Source organism: Anolis carolinensis, chromosome 5 (assembly GCF_035594765.1).
Source record: "Anolis carolinensis isolate JA03-04 chromosome 5, rAnoCar3.1.pri, whole genome shotgun sequence".
NCBI lineage: Eukaryota > Metazoa > Chordata > Lepidosauria > Squamata > Dactyloidae > Anolis > Anolis carolinensis.
This window is the reverse complement of record NC_085845.1, coordinates 82,786,508-82,813,779: the sequence shown is the minus strand read 5'-3', so window position 1 is coordinate 82,813,779 and position 27,272 is coordinate 82,786,508. Positions and strand designations below refer to the sequence as shown.

Genomic DNA, 27,272 nt, shown 5'->3' with positions numbered 1-27,272 from the left:
GTGAAAGTGGTCCATTGTATCTTACCAAAGGATATGTTTGCATTTATTGCCTTAGATGTGCAGCAGGTGGGTTCACATGGATTCTGTTGAGGCATGGTGTTGCATCTGTTGCATGCGAATGCCATGGTCACAGGCTGATTATTGGGATGAATATATGAGGTTTTATGATGATTGGCACAAGACAAATTTTAATAATTCTGATCATTAATTTATTAAAAGCAAGAATATGGGATCTTTGCCATAGTGATGCTACCAGAAATACGGTAGATGCCCCTTTATGATGGAGCTCTTTCTCTATCACAAGCTTGGATTAGGGCTATATGCAGAATCCCACCTCTTCCTTGTGCAAAGATGTGCAGTGTGAGGGTGTTGATCCATATGAAGAATGCTACAAAATTTAGGGCAGAGGAACGAGGAAGTGTTACCATCACAATATGCAGAAAATAGCTTGTGAAGGGCTAAATGAGTGTCTATGGCTGGGCAGAGACATGGTGCAAGCGTAGCAAGAAGTGTTCGCTTATGAACTTTGTCTGATTTTCAGTAATGTAGAAGCATTTTTCTCAGGAAGGTTACATCCATTTCTCTAGAGTGCATTCTATTCACAATCAAGGGCCACCTCAGCAAATCTGTCATTGGTCAGACTTGTGTCATGAAAATCTCGCTATTTTTGGCCTCAACTATTTTAGAAAGATATTTTACAAAATGGGAGGTACACACACTGACCCACTGTGTATGATGGATCCTTTTAAGGGGCATTGTCACCATGGTCACAATACTTGTGGAAAAAATCATCACAGTAGATATTAGGCTTGTGCAATTCGGCTTGAGGGCGATCCGTTTTTGGTATCCAAATTTTGTTGGGCACCCAGATCTATTTTCGGGAGCCTCCTGAAAATTGGCTAATGGAAATATCGGTTTTCAGCTAGCTGAAAGATCAGGGAAGATCTGGCCAAATTGGCAGCAATGAGGAACTTACAAGGCACCCCTTTCTGTTCCTGGAATCTTTTCCTTTCTTCTTTTCAAGGGAGTGGGTTTTAAACCCACTCCCTTGAAAAGGAATCACCCTTACTGGGACTCTTTTCTTTCTTGCTTTCAAGTGAGCCTGGGTTTCAGCAATGGGGTTAAGGTAGTATGCACAGCATACTCCCAAATAGAAGGGAAGAAGCCACGTCTGGCAGCCACGTGAGCCGTTTCGGGAGAAAAAACCATGGTGGTTGAGCCCTTGTTACGGCCATCTGAAAAAGCCAGAGTGGCCGAAGGTAACCAACCAACCTGAATCCGTGCACAAGCCTAGTAGATATGTGCAGCAGACACCTCTGTGAAAGTCGCAACTATTGCTGTTTGTGTAATACAGTAAAAGCAAATTCTACCTTGCTGTTCAGTTTCCCCTGTATATTATAAAAGACTAGCTTGTGCCCGGCCACGCGTTGCTATGGCGAAGTATGGTGGTATGGGAAATAAAATATATTATCTGCTTAGAACTGGATTATATGAGGTCCCTTCTACACAGCTGTAAAAAATGAACGCTGAAGTGGATTATATGGCAGTGTGGAGTCAAGATAATCCAGTGTAAAGCAGATAATATAAGATTATAAATGGGTTATATAGCTGTGTGGAAGGGCCTTGAGTCTGCACTGCCATATAATCCAGTTCAAATCTGATAATATGTATTTTATAGGCAGTGTGGAAGAGGCCTAAGTGAGGCCTAACTCTGCCTGTCCCCTGGGCTGAGTGGGTTGCTAGGAGACCAAGTGGGCAGAGCTTAGCCTTCTAACTGGCAGCAAGTGGCTAAAAACAATTATTCCTCTCCTTCTAATTAGGACTATTTTTCTTTTCTTTTTGTTGTATGAAAGTAGAGGCATGGATGAGGGGTTGTGCTGCCAGGTTTAGTGTTTCTGGGATGTGTAGTTTTGTTGTTTTGTCCTAGGCTGAAATTTCATTACCCTTTTATATATATAGAAGAAAGCCCACAAAAATAAAAATGATTGTGTGCTGATTTCTCTTAATTTTTCCTGTAATTTGATTGAAGCGGGTCTTCCCGTCTCTTTGTTTTCCTTCTTTCCAGAGGTCTTCTTGGTCTTCTGCATTCAACAGAGAAGAGCTAGCTATTAGATGAATGTCATCATGCAAAGAATTGGTATACTGGGCAAAGATGATGTAGAGCAACCAAAGGATATTGGGCTAATTAAATTTTGCTTATCACTTGCACTTTTTAATAGCAATTATGTGGCTAGGCAATATACATTTGTTACAGAGATTAATGAGTCACTACTATTTTATATCTTCTAAATCCCCCAGATGGGGATATCACCACAGCTGTGATTTTACTCATGGCTAATCATTATATAAGGCAATGATTCATTTCCCCCCCCCCCAAAATAGTGGGACAAACTAATGACCCCACATTTTTCCTTTTATGTGGACTACAAGTTTCTTCTACAGAGCTGTTGAGGGAACTAGAGACTATAGTCATAAGCAAATTGGAAAAAAAACATGGAAGGCTGTTGATTAATAATGTTTTGAATTTCTCAACCATTTTCTGGGCTAAGATGTTCCAGATATCTAGGAGTTATAAAATCAGTTGTCGAAGGCTTTCATGGCATATACCAGTAGCATTCTTTCCTGACATTTTTCCTGAATCTGTGACAAGCATCCTCAGATGTTTGTTCAGAGGTCTGTTGGAAATGAGGCAAGTGGGGTGTGTGTGTATGTGTGTGTGTGTGTGTGTGTGTGTGTGTATCTGTGGACTATCTAGGGTGGGAGAAAGAACCCTTATCTGAAGCAAATCTGGTTACCAGCATTAACACCGAAATCAAGATAGTAAATAAAGAACATCAACGGGAATTCCAGACAGCAAACCATCAAGTACAAGTTAACACCTCCCAAACAGGATGCCTCCAGGCAACAACACTGATGGACTTTGCAGCTGCAAGGCTACTGGATACTAATCAAGCTTGCCAATTGCAACATTTACACTTGCTTAAACATACAAGTGTTCTTTTCCCCCAACCTGGACAGTCCACAGATTATAGATAGATAGATAGATAGATAGATAGATAGATAGATAGATAGATAGATAGATAGATAGACACGCTCCACTTGCTTCATTTCCAACAGACCTCTGAACAAACCTCTGAGGATGCTTGCCACAGATGCAGGAGAAACATCAGGAAAGAATGCTATTCAAACATGGCCATACAGCCTGAAAAAGTCACAGCAACCCAGATATAAAATCTGCTTGAAAAATCTTGCAAGGAGGAGTGGGGAGCCTTTGATCCTCCCATTTCCCAGAAGATCCAGTATGAACAGTGGTGAGAGGTGAGTTCAAATAATCTGGCAAGTGTGTCCTTGCACCAAAGTGGTGATGGCAGCAAAGAGCTGCTTATTAAAAGAATGACTGTACTCGATATATTTAATTGCTTGAATTTAGTGGTAACTGGATGCATAAGGAAGGACAAAACAGTATTATTTGCAAAAAGTATTTATTTGACTGTTTCATTTTTGGAAATTGGATTTTGATTACAGACCATGTACTGTTTTAATGATGATTTAAATCAGCAGTGGTGATCCATGGAAATCTCAAAACTGCACTTTAGAGGAAGAAGGGAGAATCTCATTTAAAATGTACGATTTCAACGGCTTCCACAATCCTTACAGGCGCAAGAGGTTGTGTGCTTGTATGTATATACTTCTATTTTTCCGTTAGGACAGACAATGGGAATATTTCTGGGCATGTGTTCTGTTGGCTGGCAACAAGAACATCTGTTCAGCAGATGGCGATCAATCTCACCATATCTGGAATGAAGAACAAAATGAACAAAAATGTGGCGGACTGAAAACGGACTGTTTTAGGATTAAACAGAATCTAGAGTTGAAGATTCTGAAACTAAGAATGCTAGATCGTGTACAGTGCTTGTACACATTCACACTTGGCTTATGTTTTTAATAAGGAGAAACAACAATATCTGAAAACCAAGAGATCCCTTGCCCTGCCCAAAGCACCTTACATTAAAAGAAACTGACACCAGTTTAAAACCATTATTTTTCATGGGATAAAACTGTTCTGCATACTAAAAAAAAGAGAACACCCTACAAGGGAAATGGTTAATTTACCAAATGGAACTTAAATGCAATTGGCTTCTATATAGACAGCTGCATGAGAAACTTAAAGAATAACTTAAAACTTCCAGACTGCATTTGATGTGTCGATGTTCCAGAAACCAAAAGGACTTATATATACAGTAGAGTCTCACTTATCCAACCCTCGCTTATCCAATGTTCTGGATTATCCAACGCATTTTTGTAGTCAATGTTTTCAATATATCGTGATATTTTGGTGCTAAATTCATAAATACAGTAATTACTACATAGCATTACTGCATATCGAACTACTTTTTCTGTCAAATTTGTTGTATAACATGATGTTTTGGTGCTTAATTTGTAAAATCTTAACCTAATTTGATGTGTAATAGGCTTTTCCTTAATCCCTCCTTATTATCCAAGATATTCGCTTATCCAAGGTTCTGCCAGCCCGTTTAGCTTGGATAAGTGAGACTCTACTGTATATACAAAAATCTATTGATTTGGCACACGGAAGAGGAAGTAGTAAAAGACTCGATGGTTAGTTAAAGGTAAAGGTTTTCCCCTGACATGAAGTCTAGTTGTGTCCGAGTCTGGGAGTTGGTGCTCATCTCCTTTTCTAAGCCGAAGAACCGGTGTTGTTTGTAGACACCTCCAAGGTCATGTGGCTGGCATGACTGCAGGGAGTGGCATTACCTTCCTGCCAGAATGGTACCTATTGATCTACTCACATTTGCATGTTTTCGAACTGCTAGGTTGGCAGAAGCTGGGGCTAATTGCGGGAGCTCACCCTGCTCCCCGGATTCAAACTGCCAACGTTTCGGTCAGCAAGTTCCGCAGCTCAATGGTTTAACCCAGTACACCACCAGGGACTCCCAGACTCAATGGTTAGATGGGCTCAAAACATAGGTCAAGAGATAAAAATAGCCCAATTGGAAAAGACATGGAAGAGAAGAATGAAATACACGGTATGTCAAAACCTAAAAGAAAATGTCTACAAAATGCACCTGCGATGGTATCTCCCTCCAGAGAGATTAGCGAAGATGTACAATTGCACTGACAAGTGTTGGAAATTTGGGAAAGAAAAAGGCACATTTTGCCACATGTGGTGGTCATGCAACAAAGTAAACAACTACTGGAAACAGATTCATGTATATCTCGAAAAGATGTTAAACACAATTTTCAAAATGACACCACAAATGTACCTTTTGAATATGTTTGATGAAGAACAAGAAAGGAAATTTGGAAAAAAATTGTTTTACATGACAGTGGCAGCTCGCATAGTATATGCTAGATATTGGAAAATTTCAGAGATACCTCCCTTAGAAGAATGGGGAAAATACATTATAGATTTGCTGATAATGGATAAAATAACTGCACTCTTAAGAGGAGAACTTTTAGAGAACTTCGTTAATGAATGGCAACCAAAGATCCAACATCTCAATGTAAAATTAATCTAAAAATGTACATAGGGGAACCTAAAAGACCATAGGAAGAAACAGATACCTTTATATGTACTATTTAAATAGAAGACTGCAACCCCCTTAAAGAAAATATATTATCTGAGAATATTTTTGTGTGTGTGTGTGTGTGTGTCAGGAGCAACCGAGAGAATTGGCCGTCTGCAAGGACGTTGCCCAGGGGACGCCCGGATGTTTTGATGTTTTACCATCCTTGTGGGAGGCTTCTCTCATGTCCCCACATGGAGTTGGAGCTGATAGAGGGAGCTCATCCGCGCTCTCCCCGGGTGGGATTCGAACCTGGCAGCCTTCAGGTCAGCAACCCAACCTTCAAGTCACAAAGCTTTTATACCCTAGGCCACTGGAGGCTAATAGCTGAAAAATATTGCACTGTATGCAACAAACACTTAGAAATGTGTTGAATTTTTTTTTAATTTAAAAAATTGTTCTGCCCCAAACCCCATATGATACAAGAGACATTGATCCAGGTTAAAACCATTTGTTTCCATTGGATCCTATTGTTCTGCATCAAACCCCACAGGATACAAGGGACTGCTGACAGGCAATGAAGAAGGATGGGAAATTTTGATGGTTCCCATTCCACATGTTTTTTAGTTGTAAACATGGGAGTAAAGTGTGGTAAGAGGTAGGAGCTCTGAACACGATTGCTGGTCTGTTTTCATAGTTCCCTCCTTTCAGGTCATTTCTGCCTCTTTTCAACCTTAGAACATGTGATGAGCTCTGTGCTTCTCCCTGCTTGAAAAGAGGCTGAAGTGTTCTACAAGGGGGAAATTTCTCAATGTGATGAAGTCAATTGTTGGAATTCCCTCCTTTCAGGACACTTCTGCCTCTTTTCAACCACGGAGGACTATGCATGACAGCCAGAAGTAGTTTAACTCATGTGATGAGCTCCGTGCCTCTCCATGCTTGAAAAGCAGCTGAAGTGTCCTACAAGGGGGAAATTTCTCAATGTGATAAGGTCAATTGCTGGAGTTCCCTCCTTTCAGGACACTTCTGCCTCTTTTTCTAATAGTAATTTTTATTGAAAGTAAAATGAGTTTCTTTAACATAAAAAGTGGGGGAACAATTTCAAAAAAGTAAAGTAGGAAAAAAAGAAAGAGAGAGAAAGAAAAATAATAAAAAATAATAATAGAAAAACCTAAAAATAAAAATTAGAAAAGGGTGTCCTTCCTTTCTTCTTCATGGCAGAAAAAAAAATTCTTTCTTCATCTGTCTATTCAGTTTTATCTTTCTGTAACATTTATTGGTAGTGATTTACTTGTATTATTTATTTTAATTTATCAGTTCTCTCCTATTTTAGATTGTCCATTTGACTTTATTACTTTTTAACCATTCTGTAAATGGGGTCCAATACGTCTCTTTCATGTTCTTTCCTTGCGATCTTGCAAGTGTTATAGTTAGTTTGTCCATGTTCATAACATCTATTACTTTTCTTATCTATTCTTCTTTCTCTGGGATATTATTTATCCTCCATGATCTAGCATATACTATTCTTGCTGCTGTTGTAGGATATGTGAAAAGTTTATTGTCCACTCAAAATTAGTCATTCCAAGTAAGAAATGTTCCGGGTTTAGGGGTATTTTATGCTTTACAATTTTTTGGATTGATTCATGTATTTTTTTCCAAAATGTTTTGACTTTCTCGCAATTCCACCACAAGTGGTAGAAGGTTCCTTTGTTCTTCTCACATTTCCAACATTTGTAATTTGTGTTTTTTGAAATTTTGGCTATTTTCTGAGGGGACATATACCATTGGTGCATCATTTTTAACCAGTTTTCTTTTAATTCATATGCATATGTATAGTTGATTTTCTTATTCCAAATTATTTCCCAAAAACTTATAAAATATTATAAAATAAAGTTGAGTACTTAGAAGGAATCAGTCAAAGAATGTATGATTAAATGGTCAAAAACAATGGAAGAACTATAGTACTAAAAGAATGAGAAATAATTTCTGCCTCTTTTCAACCACGGAGGACTATGCATGACAGCCAGAAGTAATTTAAGTCATGTGATGACTTTCCATACTTTCCATTCCATGCCTTTCCATACTTGAAAAGAGGTTGAAGTGTCTTATGACTGGGAAATAGTTCAGTGTTATAAGGTTGCTTCCACCCTGAATGGGAACATGCAACCTTGGTAGCAGCCACCTTGTTCAGTAAATCCTAAATGAGAACCATAATGAAGATGGACACCAATCGCAAGCCTTTCTTATTGTGTGCAAATGAATGGCCAGGGAGTCTCAGAAAAACCCTTGTTTGCATGCTACCAAAACCTGCACAAGATCACCCTGCACGATATTGAACCAAAGAATGTCCAACAATCTGGCAGCACTTTTTTTTTAATAAGAGTGACATGTTAAGTTACATTTTGGAATTAAGCCATCCCAATAATTTTTAATAATATTTGGGAAGTAATGTCTTGCTATTGCTGGTTGCAGTGTCAAAACAAGAACTCAGCTAGATTCCTACCAGTTTCGTACACGTGAGTAAGTGCCCTTACATGTGAGAGCCATGGTTTGGCATAGGAAAAATGCTATATTACAATATTTTCATGTGCACCCACCTTTTAAACCTTGTTTAAATCATCACAATCCCAGCTGTTTTCTGGTTGGTGAAGGATGAAAGAAGCAGCAGATAAGCATCCAACTATTAACCTACAGCTGGATGCATAGCAACAGGTGTTTTCAGGGACCTGTTAATTATATCATTGTAGCTAATTGAGTTCTGAATATTCTTGCATGGACCTTGGAGAAGAAATGGCCTTCTCCTCAATGCAAAACTGCCTTTGTTTTGCTGGGTGCTTATGCGCAGTCACACTGTGCAGCAGGGAATGACAACGATGCCCAGGAGATACACATGTTCCTTGTGCAACTTAATTCAACATGTGCACACCAGCGTAACCAAGCCTTATGCTGGCAACTGGATTCTAGCTACCATTTAATCCTGATTTGTTACTTCTGGGCTCTGTCAAAACCTGAGGTCTGTTAGACAAATTGGAGCAGAACTCCCATCCTCCACAAAACATCTCTAAATCAACTTACATGAGTGATACTGGACAATCGCCAGAACATATTGCCATCATGATGGTAGTTGAACAACCCTTGGCTGAAATTCTCATTGCCTTCTGAATTGGTCTACATTCATTCACACCTAAACAGGAACAACAAAAGAAGCAGTGAACCATGTGAATGAGCACTGAGAAAAAACTTGGTTACTCATCACTTGTTGTCCTACATATCTTTTTACAAAGAAGTTTTTATACACCTGTTTGTGATTGTAGATATTGCCCAGCAAGGCGGACAAGCAAAAACCACTTGGAAAAACAAAAAAATAAGTTGAATAATAATAATAATAATCATAATAATAATAAGCTACAATGAGAAAATAATCATTTTTGTGTTGTCGAAGGCTTTCATGGCCGGGATCTGTAGATAGTGTAGATGGAGTCTGTAGATAGTTTGTAGGAAAGGTGTTCTTACCATACATCAAGGGAACCACTGACTGCATAGGCAAATTGATGAAGAAACACAACTTACAAACTATCTACAGACTCACAAAGAAAATCCAACAAATGCTATGGTTAGTGAAGGACAAGAGGGATCCTCTCACCTCTGCAGGAGTCTACCAGATACGATGCAGCTGTGGACAAGTCTACATAGGGACCACCAAAGGCAGCGCCCAAACACGAGTCAAAGAACATGAAAGACTAACAGACTAACTCAACCAGAGAAATTAGCCATAGCAGAGCACTTGATGAACCAACCTGGACACAGTATATTATTTGAGAACACAGAAATGCTGGACCACTCCAACAACTATCATGTCAGACTACACAGAGAAGCCATTGAAATTCACATGCATGTGGACAACTTCAACAGAAAGGAGGAAACCATGAAAATGAACAAAATCTGGCTACCAGTATTTAAAAACTCAAAAATCAGAACAATAAATAAGAAGCAACACTCTAAAAACAGAGGAGTTCCAGACATGAATCAACCAGGGGCAGCTAATGACTCTGAACAAAGGATACCCCCAGGCAGGAAGAAGCCAGGAGATGAAGCTATTCAATGCTAATTAAGGTGATTAACTACAACATTCACACTGGCCTCCAACTGACAAGAGTTCTTCTCTCACCCTGGACTTTCCACAGATATATATAAACCTTGCTTAGTTTCTCCATATCTCACAACCTCTGAGGATGCCTGCCATAGATGTGGGCGAAACGTCAGGAGAGAATACTTCTGGAACATGGCCATACAGCAACCCTATAATCACTTTTGTTGGTGTAAGCCTTCAAGTCATTTCTGACTTATAGAAATCCAAAGGTGTACCTGTCGGAGGATTTTCCTGGCAAGATTTGTTCAGAAATGGTTTGCCAGTGCCTTCTTCTGAGGTCAAGAGAGTGTGGCTTGCCCAAGATCACTCAATGGGTTTCACGGCCAAGTGGGGATTCGGAACCTGACTCTTGAATCCTAGTCCAAAGTTCAAACCACTCCATCACACATAGATGGCTATGATGGCATGCCATCTGTAATCGATTAGCCTACCTGATGTAAATGGGGAGAGTTGCTTAGCAACTGGAGATGGGTGGAGCCAAAGTGACAGTTGGAGCTATGCAGCCAGAGAATTATTCATTCAGCTAGTGGGTTGGTTGGTATTTGGAGTGTGAAGACAGAAATAGTCTTGGGAACTGTTTTATTAAAGAAATACCTCTTTGAGGACTATAGTTAAAAGTCTTCAGGGAAGAAAGGCTGAGGACTACTGTATATACTTGAGTATAAGCCTAGTTTTTCAGCCCCTTTTTTAAGACTGAAAAAGCCCCCCTCGGCTTATACTTGGGTGAAGGTCCTGATTGGCTTATATTTGGGTCAGCTTATACTCAAGAATATATGGTACATTTATTATTTTTCTCTATTATTATTGTTATTATTACATTTATAATTTTTCTCTATTGTTGCTACTATTACATTTATTTTACTCTATTGTTATTAATATTATTAATACATTTATTATTTCACTCTGATCTTATTATTATTATTATTATTATTATTATTGCATTTATTATTTTACTCTATTTATTATTACATGTATTATTTTCCTGTATTTATTATTATTATTACATGTATTATTTTATTCTATTATTATTAAAATGATACATTAAGCACATTTTCATTGAAGAAGATGAGAATAATGATTTGATCAGAGTTGGACAGTCTTATCTTAAATTTGAGCTTTATGTAAGTATTCAAAAACATATAACCTACTGATGCCTCAATTAATGTAATTTTATTGGTATCTATTTTTATTCCTGAAATTTACCACCCTCGGCTTATACTGGAGTCAATGTTTTCCCAGTTTTTTTGTGGTAAAATTAGGTGCCTTGGCTTAAATTCGGGTCAGCTTATACTCGAGTATATACGGTATATTCAGACTCTATATTTTAGAGTGCTGGTGTTAAATCCCAGGAGAAGTGGATTTAAAGGTTTAAATTGTCCTGTTTGTATTTCCTGTGGGAAGGAACGTATTTCCACAGAATTCAAGTTATAAAACCATCCTTTGTAAGATAAAAACCTAACTTGTTATTGAAACCGCTACACATTTTTACTGTTTAAGAACAAAAACACTTCTTGTTTTTTCGTCACATAAAGTGTCTCGTGTGACTCTCTAAATATTCTAACACAGAGGAGGCTCCTGAATATAACATTGGTGGCAACGTTAGTAGTGGTAACAAGTTCGAATCCTCCATATATTGGTGTCAGTGGGTGGTGATATGTCTAACACACATCGAGTCCTCCATATTTTGGTGGCAGCTGAAAGCAATCCTCTGCACCTTCCCAAATAAAAAAGCTGGATAAAAGTTATTTAAAAGAAAAAAGGTGGTGGCAAAACAGTAACAAAGATGTTTTGTCTCCTGGGGTGTTTTGCAAACTAGGTGCCGACACAGAAAAGGCCCTCTCATGTATCACAACCAAACAAAACTCATGGTTCTTCCAGATTAGTCTAAAGCAGTCCTCATGATACAGTTCTTCCGATTATTTGGTTGTTGACGCTTCCATGCTCAATAATTTCACTGTTTGTACTTATTTTTTGGGCTCTTGTGGTTTGAAGGACCACTTTTCTCTTCTCAGAATTATTATTTTCTTACTTATTTGAGTGAAGAGTGCAAAAGAGCCATTTTATGGAAACATCATAACTCCAAAGGGAAAAAATTAAAAGTAGGAAAGGGAACATAGCGTTCCAAAAAGTTTAGGAATGAAAAAGAAACCCACTTGAGGGTCAGAATAAAATGCTGCAGCTGGTGCTGGGAATGGTCAGAAAATATTCTGGAACGAAAGGGATGTCGTTTGGATATTTAAAAGAACCACAAGAACTATAGCAATAAATACAGCAATCTCCTGAATCATTTGCCCCATCTGGGAGACCCTTCAGCTTATAATCAGGATATATACATTTACATGGACAGGAGTATATATCGACCTTCTCAGGTTTTCTAGACAGTTTTGTCCTTCTCTGTCAAATTAAGGTCAAATCTTCAGCTTCATATCTTTTTTAAATAGATCATCACTTAGCCTAGCCTAGTTATAAATAGACATATAAAAATATAACCATGGTCTAGCTTGAATTTTATCGGTAGTTACTATTAAGGTATACCTATTGAATTAACTAGATTTAACAGAATCACCATCCATCAATTAATTCAGTTGGACTTCTGCTGGGCATACCAATAGGATTTAGGCATCATCCAATTACAGCCTGTATACAAGAAATTACGTATTATTGTTTTCTATATAAAATAGGAAACTTATACATACAGTTATAGCAGCATTTGTTTTCTTTATACAGTCTGTCTGCCTGTTTTTGAGATTAAAAAATACAAAGTTAGACAACAACAACAACAACAACAGCAACAACAACACACTTTATTTATATTCCACTTTATCTCCCTGGAGGGACTCATAGCGGATTACAAAACACATATAAATCAAATATTCAATACCTTTTACACAACAGCAACTTACAGTACACATACACATGTAAGCCACCCCAAATCCCCTCGGGGAGATGGGGTGGGGTATAAAAATAAAATTATTATTATTATTATTATTATTATTATTATTATTATTATTATTATTATTATTATGGCCTTCTCCTTTTTCATCTTTGGAGTTTGGAGGCGATGCTCGGCTATGGCCATGGGGAGGTAGTCTTGTTCCATTTTCCATGCCAAGAAGCTTGTTGTACACAGACTTTTCCAATCGTGTTTTTGCCGGCATGCCTGCATGCCTGCATGGGGCGTCCTTTTACCTTCCTGCCGAGGTGGTATCTATATATCTACTCGCATTGCATGCTTTCAAACTGCTGGGTTGGCAGAAGCTAGGGCTAACAGTCGGGAGCTCAACCTAACTTGCGGCTTTGAACTATCAACCCTCTGGTCAGTAGCTTTCCTGCAGCTAGTGGTTTAACCTGTTGAGCTATCTGCGGTTCCTTACATTAGATGTGCACACATTGTGTTATGGTTGAGCCTTATGGCTCCAATACTGGGAGACGTGGTCGTAAGACTCCTCGAGAGTCAGACTCTCTTGAGGAGCGAGAGAGGAAACGGCTGCGGGACATCTTTGCAGAACCATCTGACGAAGACTCCTTTGAGGGTTTTACCGAGAGAATGGAGGAAGAGGTGGTTAGCTCAGAGGAGGATGACATGGAATGGACTCGTGTGAGGGAGGATTTGGGTGTTCCTGGTAATGATAGCATGGGAAGCGACTGGCGGGTTGCAGGATTGGACCCGTGGACGAGCTGGAGGGATGGAACGGGATCCACAGCTGGGGATGCTGTGGGGCGTAGTCAAAGATGTTTTAGCTCTGATGAGGATGATGATGATGAGGCACCTGGAATTAGGGTAACACCTGATAGCGATGAGGAGTTGTAACTGGCATAAAATGGGGTCTTGAATCCAGGGCTAATTGCGTTGGGCAAGGTAATCTGGACGAACGCTTGGGCTCTTGTTGGGAATTTCCTGAAGACGGGTATGTTTCGTTTGCTGAATACCTTGGACCCTCCGTCGTCTTCTTGACGGACATTATTTACCTACTCGGAATTGACGCTGGACTGGCTGACTGACTGATTGACTGACTGACTGACTGGCTGACTACGATCTTGGACGACCCTTTCTTTGGCTATCGGAGGTTTTCGTGGAACCTAAGACGCCTGCACCTGGCTATCGACCTCGGACCGGATTGAGACCCCGCTGACCGCTGCAACCCTGATTGATGTGTTTGGACCCGGAGTTCGCCCGCTGCACGGAGGAGTAACAACTAGTTGCTCAACCACAGCTGTTGAGTAGCAGAGAGGAATCTGCTGCCAGTATTTATGTTCTATTGAATGTTTGTTTACCAGCTTTTGTTTGTTTAAAGTCCCAGGCTGAAGTAAGCATTTTTGGTTTAACCCAGATTAAACTCTTGTTTAATCCGGTTTATCTTTTGAACCGTTTTTGAGTGACTTTTCATATTGAAGGCGAGTGTTTGCCTAGCTCTTTGTTTTTTACGAGCATTTTTGGTTCTGTATCTTTAATAAACTGTGTTGAATCTTATCTAGTGGCGTTCTGTCCTTGACACATTGATTACACAAGGATTTCTTAAACCTTTTTCCTCTTGAGAATCTTTTACGTGACCCTGGATATATAGGTATATAATCCATCTTATCAACCAGATAATCCATATTATTTGCTTTGAACCAGGTTATATGGATTTTGTACGACAGTGTAGCGGGGGCCACTGAGCCAAGGAGACCACATTTGAAGCTGGTACCCATAGTTTAAAAAGCATAGGATTATATTCAGTTTTACTGACATTCTATGGCACCTTTCCACAATATTTTAATGGGTGAGTAACTTCTAGCCCTCAAGTTGTTTTGGCCTAAAACTCCTATCACCCAATGGCCAGTAGAAAAGAATTGTGGCAGATATGGACCAAAACATTTGGAAGGGCTGCTTGATGAATGGAAACTTAAACTTCCTCTTATTTGGGACGTGGAGGATGCTTGATCTATTACACTATGTAACACATTTTGAAAAATATTCTGTTCCTAGTTTGGAAGTAGTATTTTCTATTTAATCGTGCAGTACATACTTTAAAAGTAATTGCTATACTCCAGAAACTTTGTTTTTGTGGCTGCCACAAACTATGAGATCTTCATTGAAAAACTATAGCAAAATCTGCTGCAGGATATCCCTCAAAACAAAGTTTTTGCAGTTTAATACACTTCTTCCATTTTTTTTAATGATAGAACCAATTATGAAATGACATTGATAACCCAGGAAGAAAAATCATGTTGCATAGTGTTATGTTTCCAGTAGTCATCTTATCTTCTCTCTAGTTTCAAAGATCTACATTAGAATTAGTGCCAGTTTTCCAGCCTGTTTTATACAATCACACTGTGGTATCAATCTCACTGTCAGACCCATTACAAGTAAACTCCAGTTGGAACTAATCAATAAGTTTCCATCTTGTATCTGCACAGGAGACTCAGGCCCTTTCTATACTGTCCTTATATCCCAAGATCTGATACCAGGTTATCTGCTTTGAACTGGATTATATGGGTCTCTACTGCCATATAATCTGGGATAAGAAGATAATCTAGGATCAGATCCTGGGATATAAGGACAATGTAGAAAGGACTCAGGCCCTATTATCTACACTGGCACTATAATGCAGATTGAACTACATTGAATTGGATTATTTGAATCTACACTGACTATGGAGCCCCAGGTGGCGCAGAGGGTTAAACCGCTGAGCTGATGAACTTGCTAACTGAAAGGTCAACAGTTTGAATCCAGGGAATGGGGTGAGCTCTCGCTGTTAGCCCCAGCTTCTGCCAACCTAGCAGTTTGAAAACATGCAAATGTGAGGTACCACTCTGGCTGGAGCTAACGGCACTCCATGCAGTCATGGCGGCCACATTACCTTGGAGGTGTCTACGGACAATTCTGGCTCTTTAGCTTAGAAATGGAGATGAACACCTATCCCCAGAGATGGACACAACTAGACTTAATGTCAGGGGAAAACCTTTACCTTTACCTACACTGACCATATAATGCAGTTCAAGTGTACATTATGACGGTGGTGCAGATGGGGCCTTAGAGTGCATCTACACTGTAGAATTAATACAGTTTGATAACATTTTAACTGTTATGGCTCAGTACCATGGAATCATAGGTTGTATAGTTTGGTGAGGTGCCAGCACTCATTGGCAGAGAAGGCAGGAGATCGTGTAAAACTGTAACTCTCATGATTCCATAGCATTGAGCCATGGTGGTTAAAAATGGTGCCAAACTGCATTCATGCAAATACACACAAGGGTTTATTCAGCTGTTCTTCTCACTGAACATTGTGCAGTTACACAATGTTGCTATTCCATATGATATTGTTGTAGTGCTAACCAGTGGATATCTATCCGATGGCACGGTAAAAATTGCTCCTGTTCAGTTAACCAAGAAAAATGTAAACATGGCCATCAGTACCATAAAAATGAATAAACTTCTGAGTCTTAGAGCTAGTTTCCACAAAGCAAAATTATCCCCTGAGACTTTGTAGATTGAGAATGAAGCCTATTCTTTAGGATTGGAGGCTTAGACTTCATGCTAGAGATGTGTGTGAAAATGTTTCCTTCGTGCTATTGTTTTGTGTCAATCGTTTAACTACACGAAACGACAGACGACATTTTCATATGAAACAATAGGCGACACGATATTGAAAGTGGCACAGTCATGGTGCTTGCTTTCATTTTCAGCCACATGGACTCTATGCCTGCAATTCACTTCCTCATGCGTCAGAGAAGGAGGCTGTTTATCTCACTGGATCAATTGCCTGCCTCTGCCTTGGTCCTCTGTTTCCTTTGGTGTTTTATTTTACATTATTGAAAACAAATACATTTTGGGCTCTGTAATCCCCAACCCTTGAGTGCTCGAAAATTTTCAGTTTTTTGTTAGCGAGACAAAAATTCTGTTTGTATAGGCGCCCCATTTTCGTTAGTGGAAACAAATATGAAAATGAGACATAACGAATGAAACTAAACAAAACAAACAACAATTCCATACAAAAACACAACACTACTTCATGCCTGCTTACATTTTTCCACATGTCTTTGGCATATGGTCTCTGAGGCCTCTTCTATACTGCCCTATATTCCAGGATCTGATCCCAGATTATTTGCTTTAAAGATAATCTGAGATAAGAAGATAATCTGGGATCAGATCCTGGGATATAAGGGCAATGTGGAAGCGGGCTGAACCTAAATGACTTTCTTCTAAATAGCTGTCTTGAGAGTCCCACCACCTTTCAGTATTAAAAAGATGGTGTTCTACCATCTTTGAAGGATTTTCCTGCAAGTTACCCTTTCGGTCTCACTCTGTTCATACGTCATATATATGTTCCAGCCTGTTTAAATAACACACCTTTTTACACCATTTCTGCTCAACACATTCTTCAACTTTGGTTTTAAAGCCTTCTCTGGTACAGGTGTAATCGAGACATGGATTATCCGGATCCTTAAACCTTTCTCCAATCTAGAAAATCAAAACAAAGAGTCATTAATATTGATTTACTACAGAGAAAAATATTACACATACTGTAGTTTCAAAATCTCCCAGACAGTACTTTTCTAATTTGGAAGTGTCCAAATCTATTGCTTTTGCTGCCTCTCCACCCCCAAAATAATGAATCTTTCTCATAAACCAGGCCCCTTCTACACTGCCATATAAAATCCAAATTATTTGATTTGAACTGGATTATTTATTTACAACATTTTTACCCCGCCTTTCTCACCCGTGGGGACTCAAGGCGGCTTACAAAACTGGCAAAATTCAATGCCCAACATTGAATTGATTATATGTCTATGTATAATAATAATAATAATTATTATTATTATTTATTTATATCTCGTCACCATCTCCTTGAAGGGATGCGGAGCAGCTCACAAAAGCACTCCAAATTTCTGCACACATAAAACACATGCTGCATTAGCATATAAAACAATGATAACATATATTTGCACAACATTTTCATCTAAAAACATCACATAAGAAAATTTAAAATTCCATAAAATGCAGCAGTACCTGTGGATATAAATTGTGGCCTTCAAGTATCACTCTAAAGTGCTGGAGTGAAACAACCACTAAATCCTTGAGTCTTACCACTAAAATTCTAATGAAGGTCAAAGCCTCGTTTAAAAAGCCATGTTTTCAGATTAGACCAAAAAAATTGAAGAATAGGGGCTAGCATAATTCCGGGGGGCCACCACCGAGAGGCTCTCTCTCTCTTGTCCCTAACAACCTTGCTTGGGACGGAGGTGGGTCCGAGAGAAGGGCCTCCCCAGCAGATCTCAAAGCCCGCACCGGTTCACAGAAGACGATGTAGTCATGAAGCTAGGTTGGACCTAAAGCATATAGGGCTTTATAGGTAATAACCTGCACCTTGAATTGGGCCTGGAATATTGTTGGCAGCCAGTGGAACAGCTTTAATAGGGGCGTAGTATCATAGCTGGCCCAATATAGCGGCCAATGTAAGCGCCCGCTTGTGGTGCATTGTCCCCGGGGGCGCTGTCGAGGCCCCCCCTGCGGCTGCAGCGGCGGCAGCAGCGGAGATGGCAGCGGGGACCATCAGTTCCCTCCTCACTGAACGTAGAAGGCCTCAACTGAAACCTAGCTCTTCTCATGAGGTCTCGCGAGACCTCGCGAGAAGAGCTAGGCCTCAGTTGAGACCTTCCGCATTCGGCGAGGAGGTAGCCGATGGTCCCCGCCACCGCCACTGCCACCGCCACCGAAGGTATGTACGGGGCCTTGGGGGGGCACAATTTTGGGGGAGGGCGCGGCCACTAGGTTCGCCTACAAGGCGAAATTACCTAGGGACGCTTCTGCGTAGTATGCTCTCTACAGCTAGCCCCAGTTACTAATCCGGCTGCCTATCTTTGCATTAATTGCAGTTTCTGAGCTGTCTTCAAAGGCAGCCCCATGTAGAGTGCATTGCAGTAGTCCATGCTAGATGTAACTAAGGTGTGGACCACCATGGCCAAGTCAGGCTTTTCAAGTTACAGTTGCAGCTGGTGCACCAGTTTTAATTGTGCGTAGGCCCTCCTAGCTACCGCCGACACCTGAGTTTCAAGCGTCAGTGATGATTCCAGGAGAATCCCCAGACTGTGGACCTGTGTCCTCAGAGGTAGTGTAACCCCATCAAGCACAGCTTACCATCCTATACCTCGATCAGCCTTGCGACTGACCAGGAGGACCTCTGTCTTGTCTGGATTAAGCCTCGGTTTGTTGGCCCTCATCCAGTCAATCACAGCTGCCAGGCACTGGTCTAGGATCTGGGGAGCTTCCTTGTAATGGGGTGGAAAAGAGTAGCAGAGTTGTGTGTCATCTGCATAGAGATGGCACCCAATTCCAAAACTCCAGATGATCTTCCCCAGCAGTTTCATGTAAATATTAAATGTTTAATAGCATGGGGGAAAGAATAGAACCTTACGGGACCCCACAGGTCAATGGCCAGGGATCCGAGTAGGTGTCCCCCAACATCACCATCTGGGTGCAGGAAGGAGTAGAGCCACCGCAGTGCAGTGCCCCCAAGACCCATTCTGGAGAGCCGACCCAGGATACCAAGACTCAGACCCCTTCTACGCTGCCATATCATACAGATTATTAAAGCAGTTATTCCACATTATCTGCTTTGAACAGGATTATATGAGTCTACACTGACATACAATCCAGTAGAAAGCAGATAACCTGGATTTTATATGGCAGTGTAGAAGGGAACTCATACAATCCAGTTCAAAGCATTAGTCTTCAGCAACGAATGATAATAATAAAACCATTCTCTCCTCTTAAAAGCATTCTATGTTTACGAAGAATGCCATTGAAAATGAAATGTAATATACTTAAACATCTCATCACATCAGCTACAACTCTCCTGAAATGAATACACAAGCTCACCTTGAAATATTTATTTTTAAACCGACATGAGGTTGGATCTGAAAGAATAAAACACAGCATTGATTTCTAGCACAGAGATTTGACTATTAGACACATGGAGTGAGGCTGGATCTACACTGCCATATAATCCAAATTATCGAAGCAGATAATCCACATTATCTGCTTTGTACTGGATTATATAAGTCTACACTGCCATCGAATCCAGTTCAAAGCAGATAATCTGGATTTTATATGGCAGTGTAGAAGAGGGCTCAGTCTACAATAGCAGGGCTCATTTTGTGGTGGCCTCAGAATAGTAGTTTATCTTGCTTCCTTTCCAAAGCAATAATAATATTTCTATTCTGTTGTAGTCAAGAAAAAAATTGGGGTTTTTTTAATGGTGGCAGATTTGGAAATGAATATATTTTAACAGTTATATTCTGTAAATTAACTCTGAAATTATGATGATAATTAATAATTAATAATAATGACTAAATAATTAATAAATAATTAAATCCCCCCAACAATAACAACAACAACAAAAACAACAACAAAAGGAATTAAGGAAAAAACATGTTATCCTATTTTTCTGTTCATCAAACCCTCCTATAAAAATCAAACTTCCCCAGGACAAAGGTTAACATTCCAACAGAAAACGAATTCCCTGGCTTTCCCATTAAGAATTCCCTGGCTTTCCCAAAAATTAAGTAGAGCTTGGCAACAGTGTTTTTAGCCTAATATTCCCCAAATTCTCTGGGGAATGTGGTAGATGACATCCGCTTTGAGTCTCCTTTGTGGAGAGAGAAAGCAGGGTATACATAAACATAATGATGATGATGATGATGATGATGATGATGATGATGATGATGATGATGATGATAATAATAATAATAATAATAATAATAATAATAATAATAATAATATAATCCAAAAGAAGTAACTTTGCCAAGCTCTGAGGTTTCATTAAAGGCAAATTGAAATGCTGCTGGCAATAACTTACCTGGTATGTCTGGACATCCTGTATGAAGAGAGAAAATCAATATGAATTATGCTATTACCATAACATAATTTTATTATTATTTTATTTATTTACTATATTTATATCCTGCTTTTCTCTACCCCGAGGGGGACTCCAGGCGGGGCAGAGAAAGGGAGAAATATTTAGATATTGTAAATATCTAAATGGTAAAAAAAAAATAAGGAAGCTTTGCTGTACGTCAATAACACTATGTAACAAAATTTGAAAAGGTTTCTGTTCCTGGTTCAAAAGGGTTATTTCCTGTTTAATTGTGTGATACTCACTTTGAAAGTAGTTGTCATACTCCACAGAAATTTTGTTTTTGTGCCTGCTACAAATTGCACTATGTTGAATTGGCTGAGATTTGAGATATTCATTGAAAAATTATAGCAAAAATGTGCTGTGAGATGTTCCACAAAAACAAAGTTTTTTCAGTTTAATAAACTTTTTCATGTCTTTTTGATAAAACCAAGTAGGATATGACATTTATAACTCAGGAACAAAAATCGTGTTATATAGTTTAATGGTAGATGGATACCCTCTGGATACACTTAAAAGAGACAGCTGTGTAAATCTGGAAGATCAGTATGCAAAGGAATCTAGTACCACCTTTGAGACTGATAGTATAAGCTTCTGTATAGTTTATTTGTTTATTATATTTATTTAAATCCGGCTTTCTCTCTCCCAAAGGCGATGTAAAGCGGCTTAATATAAAACATTAGCACACAGTTTGAAATATATAATAGAGAGTGATGCATATTTTGTAAACTGATAGTGATTTTTGTAGACTGGTGCACCTGGTGAAATAGGTGTAAGCCAACATAAGCTTATGTTTCTAGAGGTGTGCAAAAGGGCAGAAAGCCGTTCTAATTCTGTTTTTGTTTTGAATTTCTGGTGTCCCCGCCACCCCCGATCATGAATTACAAATCCAAAGGGCTCCCCTACTAATCTCAGAATGGCGGGCACCGAAATTCAAAACAAAAACAGAATGGATTTCTGCCGTTTCGCATACCCCTACTATCTATGTTTTTCTGTCTGAGTGGTGACTTTGGATAGAGAAAGCCTCCTCGGTGTTATCCATAGACAGATATTAACCTCCAAATTACTTTATGGTATTGCTGTGAGTTTTCTGGGCTGTATGGCCATGCTCAAGAAGCATTCTCTCCTGATGTTTTGCCCACATCTATGTAGGCATCCTCAGAGGTTGTGAGACCTCACAACCTCTGAGGATGCCTGCCATAGATGTCGGCAAATTGTCAGGAGAGAATGCTTCTGGAACATGGTCATACAGCCCGGAAAACTCATAGCAACCCAGTGATTCTGACCACAAAAGCCTTGTAACTCTGTAACTATTTCTGTAACTCAAACTGTTTCAAGCAGGTCGCTCAGTGAAACTAATCATGTGAAGCATATTTCACATTCCAAAAAATTCCCATTGAGGTAATTCAGTAGTACCCAAATGAGCAGACTGAGATTTCACCTGTTGCATATCCAATTCTTGCACTCGTGTTTTCATGTGTAGTATCTGTGATAGTCCTAGCTGAGACTTTAGTAGAGGGCTTGTTATATTCTGTTGTGACCTTCTTGACTTCAGTTGAACTTCTGACTGTTGGTTTTCTGGTTACATCTGTACTCTCCTGGAGAAGACTACTGGCCATACCTCTGCTGGTTTTGGGAAGGACAAAAGTAGAGGGCTCAGCATCTCCAGTCGTTTGTATAGTGACACTCTTGCTGCCTTGAGTTGAGCTTCTGGCTGCTGTATGTTCAGTTGGCTTTCTAGTTACATCTGTACTCTGTTGGACAAGCCTACTGGTCACACCATTGCTAGTTTTCTGTGGGGGGAAAGTAGAGGGCTCAGCACCTCCATCCGTTCCTGTAGTGACACTCTTGGTGCCTTCAGTTGAGCTTTTGACTGATGGATGTTCAGTTGGTTTTCTGGTTACCTCTGTACTCTGTTGAACAAGTCTGCTGGTCATACTTCTGCTCGACTTGGTAGGGACAAGTGTAGAGGTCTCAGGACTTCCAACCTTTCCTGTAGTGACACTTCTGCTTCCTTCAGTTGAGCTTCTGACTACTGTATGATCAGCTGGTTGTCTGGTTACATCTGTACTCCGTTGGACATGACTGCTGGTCATACTTTTACTGGTTTTGGGAGGGACAAAAGTAGAGCGTTCAACACCCCCATCCGTTCCTGTAGTGACATTTTTGCTGCCTTCAGTTGAGCTTCTTACTGGTTCATGTTCTGTAGGTCTTCTAGTAGCATCTGTATTCCAATGGATAGCACTGCTGGTAATATGAATCCCAGTACTAGGAGGGACACCAGTGGCATGTTCATCCACAGCTGTAGTTGCTTTTGTCAGCTTTTCTGTGAAACTTCCTGTTTGTATCCTCTGACTTGTGCTATCAATGAAACCAGGATTTGTTACTTCAGTCTCATTTCTATGAGTTCCTATCATGTGGGTGGAGCTCAATCTGGTAGTGGCAGTGGCTGGGATGGTGATTCCTTCAGGCTTCGTTTTTATTTCATCACCAAATCTTGGAACAAATGGAATCTCTGGATAAAATGAGAAGATACAACATAAGCTACATTGAATCAGAGGAAGGGTAAAGTACAATGCTTTAATATAAATATCTGGATAACAATAATTCTCACAATCAGAAATGTTCAAGGCATCAAAATGGAATACAAGGAGAGAGAAAAATGCAATGATCAAGCAAAAGAAAAGTAAAATACTCCCTCAACAGATCTGATCCCCATTGATCCTCTGCCCCCATTGTACCCCAATGTAAACACATTTCAAATTACAGTTATATGAAAGAATATATCAAGAATTCAATTTAAAATAATTGCGCACAAAGAGATACACAAAAATACAATCACTATAAACAATTTCATTTAGCTGATCCAAAATCCATGAGTAAAGTTCATGCTGTTAATTGTTTTAAAATATCACTTCAGCTCAGTTTCCAGGCTTGCTTGCTCCCAGTCCTACGGATATTGAGAAAATGTTGCAGCACCAAACAGGGAGGAACAAAAGTAAGAAGAGTTTTTAAAAAACACTCAAATGGCAAAATGCCCTTGTGAAGTGACAAGATAATTGACACATTTCAATAATAAGCTTTCTTGTGGGATGCAAGAATATAGGCTTCAGTTCTATTGTTAGTCCCAACTAACAATCCCAAGAGCCATTCAACAAACTGGGTTTACTAACATGCTGATTCACCATTCTGCAATGGATTCAATGAGGCTGCTCTAACTGAGGGCCCTTACATACAGCTATATAACCCAGAATATCAAGGCAGATAAATCACAATATCTGCTTCGAACAGGGCCATCTGAGTCCACATTGCCATATAATCCAGTTCAATGTGGATTTTATACAGCTGTGTGGAAGGGGCCTGAGACTAAACAATAGGATTCCAGCCAAGATTAACATTAGTGTTGTGCTTTTGTATAGAATTGCTGTTCATTTTGTGTAGTATAATTCATTTGGTCTCATTTTTCATATTTGTTCCCACTAACGAAAATGGGGTGCCTATACGAACAGAATTTTTGTCTGGCTTACGAAAAAAACAAAAAATTTAGGACCATTGGCTGCAATGGGAGAGCTTTCGAGGTCCCCCCCCCTCAGTTTTTTGGGCTAGAGGAGTGAAAATCGCCACACATGAAAGGCATTTTGACCCCTTTTAGGCCACCAAATTTTAAACATTTTGGTCTCCCCCAGAGTACTATTGTTATTAATATTATTATTATTATTATTATTATTATTATTATTATTATTATTAACACCCATTGGCACACATCAGATGTAATGGGAAGCCACTTCTCCCTCAGACTCAGCTTAGGGTCCCAGGATAGCTATCGTTATTAATATTAATATTATTATTAAGGCCCATTAGCACACATTGGATATAATGGGGAAGCACTCTCCTCTCAGACTCAGCTTAGGGTACCAGAGTAAATATCGTTATTTATATTAATATTACTATTAAGACCCATTAGCACACATTGGATATAATGGGGAAGCACTTCCCTCTCAGACTCAGCTTAGGGTACCAGAGTAACTATCGTTATTTATATTAATATTATTATTAAGACCCATTAGCACACATTGGATATAATGGGGAAGCACTCCCCTTTCAGACTCAGGGTACCAGAGTAACTATCGTTATTTATATTAATATTATTATTAAGACCCATTAGCACACATTGGATATAATGGGGAAGCACTCTCCTCTCAGACTCAGCTTAGGGTACCAGAGTAACTATCATTATTTATTATTATTTTTATTATTATTATTATTATTATTATTATTATTATTAAGACCCATTACCACACATTGGATATAATGGGGAAGCACTCCCCTCTCAGACTCAGCTTAGGGTACCAAAGTAACTATCATTATTTATATTAATATTATTATTAACGCCCATTGGTACACATCAGCTGTAATGGGCGTAATTTGTCAGTACCTGCTTATTTTTAAACGGCCAAAATGAAAGGAAAACGAAAACAAGCACAATGACTGTGAAGCTTTCATTTTCGTGTCACCTCTAATTTCTTACGAAAATGTCGTCATTTGTTTTGTGTAGACAAACGGTCGAAACGAAGGGAAAAATTTCATGCACATCTCTAATTAACATCTCTTAACAGCAGTGTGTACAAAGTTGAGCAGTGCCACTTATAACTTAACTAAACTTTAGACAGGTAGATTACTCACCAGAGCACTCCAAGTCTCCACGTCTGCAAACACTATACACAAAGAAAATTTAAGAAAGGTTTCATGTTAATAACGTAAAGAACTCAAAATAGTAGGGCTGGAATCCTGTTGGGGTGGCTGTAAGCTCAAAAATGAACTTGCATTTGCAAGGAAGAGTATTGTGAAGATGTGCAACAGCTGCATCCAATAGAGGCCTGCTGTTACTTAACAACATAGCAGAACCAGCAAAGTGACCAATGTGAAATGGGACAGAAATGAATTGGGACCAGTGCACTACAGCCCTCGATGTAGATCAGGTTCATGCATTGGGCATCTACAATGCTCTCACCGGCATTTTCACAATTCAGAAACTCACAAATTTAGGTCATACAGGATTCCAGCCTAGATTTACAAAATGTAGGGACTGCTTGCAATAAAGGCACATTCATCATCTTTGTGGGCAGTGTTGGCGATAGTCCACATAGTAGAGATTTATTTTCGGCATCATCCAAAGAGTAGCAGAAAATTCAAGTGATGTGTATTTCTGGAGTGAGGAGGGGCCAAATCTACTGGTTGATTCCATCCAATTTACCAAGATTCAGTAGGAACTTGGTAAGTTTCCACATGCTGAGCTGAGTCACTAGATTCATTCTAGTTGGGATTAAAAACTGGATTTGGCCTTTTGGCTAAGATCAAGTGTAAATGGAAAGTGTTATAAGCAATGTAGTGAGAAAGCTTTAGAAAGAGATAGAAAATATATGTAAGTGAGAAAATAACAGGAGATGCAAAAAATGTATTGCAGATTATATTGATTATTGAATATTATGTGTCTGCTGTATAATAAACAATGTATAAGAAATGCCTTGAACCATTATAAAATAAATAAATAATATTTTAAAACACCCAGTGGTGCAGCGGATTAAACTGCTGAGCTGTTGAACTTGCTGACCAAAAGGTCACAGGTTCTAATCCGGGGAGTGGAGTGAGCTCCCGCTGTTAGCCCCAGCTTCTGCCAACCTAGTAGTTCAAAAATATGAGTTGATCAATAGGTACCGCTCTTGTGGGAAGGTAATGGCACTTCATGCAGTCATGCCAGCCACATGTCCTTGGAGGTGTCTACAGACAATGCTGGCTCTTCGGCTTAGAAATGGAGATGAGTACCAACCCCCAGAGTTGGACACGACTAGATTTAATGTCAGGAGAAAACCTTTACCTTTACTATTTTTTTTTTTAAATCCACAACTTACCATAGTCGGCCACATTCGTCATAAATGAATTCTCCAGGTAGCACTATTTCATTGTGATAGCATGTGCAGTCTGACAAACGGACACATTTCATGGTGTTTTCATCTAAATAAGGTTTGTGTTCTGGACACTTCGCATAGCAACCTATGTTTCAAAAGGATCAAATGTTGACTTGTATAGCCAGTCAGAACAAAGTCTGACTGACAGAACAAAGCCATTGCCATCGAATTTTGCATAACATACATCATTATGCTCTTCTCCAGATAGGATGAATGCGTTGCAGTATTTGTTATTAGATTTTTAAAAAAACCTCACTTAATGAAATTATTGCCATCGGTAGGAGGCATTGCAAATCAAAGAGGAGAAGAGTTGCTTTTCAAATTTGGAGACCATTACAGCAAACTAGGCTCTATTTGTTTTTTTAAAAAAACTTTTAGAAAAGCCCTAGAACATATCCAAGGAATCACTGCACAGACATTAAAGAGAATGAAACAAGTGGACCTTATGGAAGTAATAACAACCTGCAAAACCCATTCAAAGAGCTAAATTGCAGAAAGCCATGCTTCTGGAGCCCTGGTGACGCAGTGGGTTAAACTGCTGAGCTGCTGAACTTGCTGACTGAAAGGTTAGCGATTCGAATCCGGGGAGTGGGGTGAGCTCCTGCTGTTAGCCCCAGCTTTTGCCAACCTAGCAGTTTGAAAACATGCCAATGTGAGTAGATCAATAGGTACTGCTCTGGCGGAAGGCAATGGCGCTCCAAGCAGTCATGCTGGCCACATGACCTTGGAT

At 39.5% G+C, this 27,272-nt stretch overlaps 1 protein-coding gene across 1 annotated transcript in view; it reads right to left on the bottom strand.

Moving 5' to 3' along the window:
* Nucleotides 1–3,465: 3,465 nt before the first annotated feature.
* The window catches only part of muc19 (mucin 19, oligomeric), a 113,987-nt gene continuing 90,180 nt past the window's right edge, over nucleotides 3,466–27,272 (bottom strand). The window contains exons 29-37 of the mRNA XM_062981696.1: nucleotides 26,486–26,627; nucleotides 25,260–25,291; nucleotides 22,018–23,091; nucleotides 20,520–20,537; nucleotides 19,541–19,578; nucleotides 17,012–17,122; nucleotides 12,375–12,414; nucleotides 8,604–8,712; nucleotides 3,466–3,795 (exon numbers count right to left, since the gene is read on the bottom strand). Coding sequence (XP_062837766.1) covers nucleotides 3,633–3,795; nucleotides 8,604–8,712; nucleotides 12,375–12,414; nucleotides 17,012–17,122; nucleotides 19,541–19,578; nucleotides 20,520–20,537; nucleotides 22,018–23,091; nucleotides 25,260–25,291; nucleotides 26,486–26,627 — 1,727 coding nt within the window. The 3' untranslated portion in view covers nucleotides 3,466–3,632. The remainder of the gene's footprint in view (nucleotides 3,796–8,603; nucleotides 8,713–12,374; nucleotides 12,415–17,011; nucleotides 17,123–19,540; nucleotides 19,579–20,519; nucleotides 20,538–22,017; nucleotides 23,092–25,259; nucleotides 25,292–26,485; nucleotides 26,628–27,272) is intronic.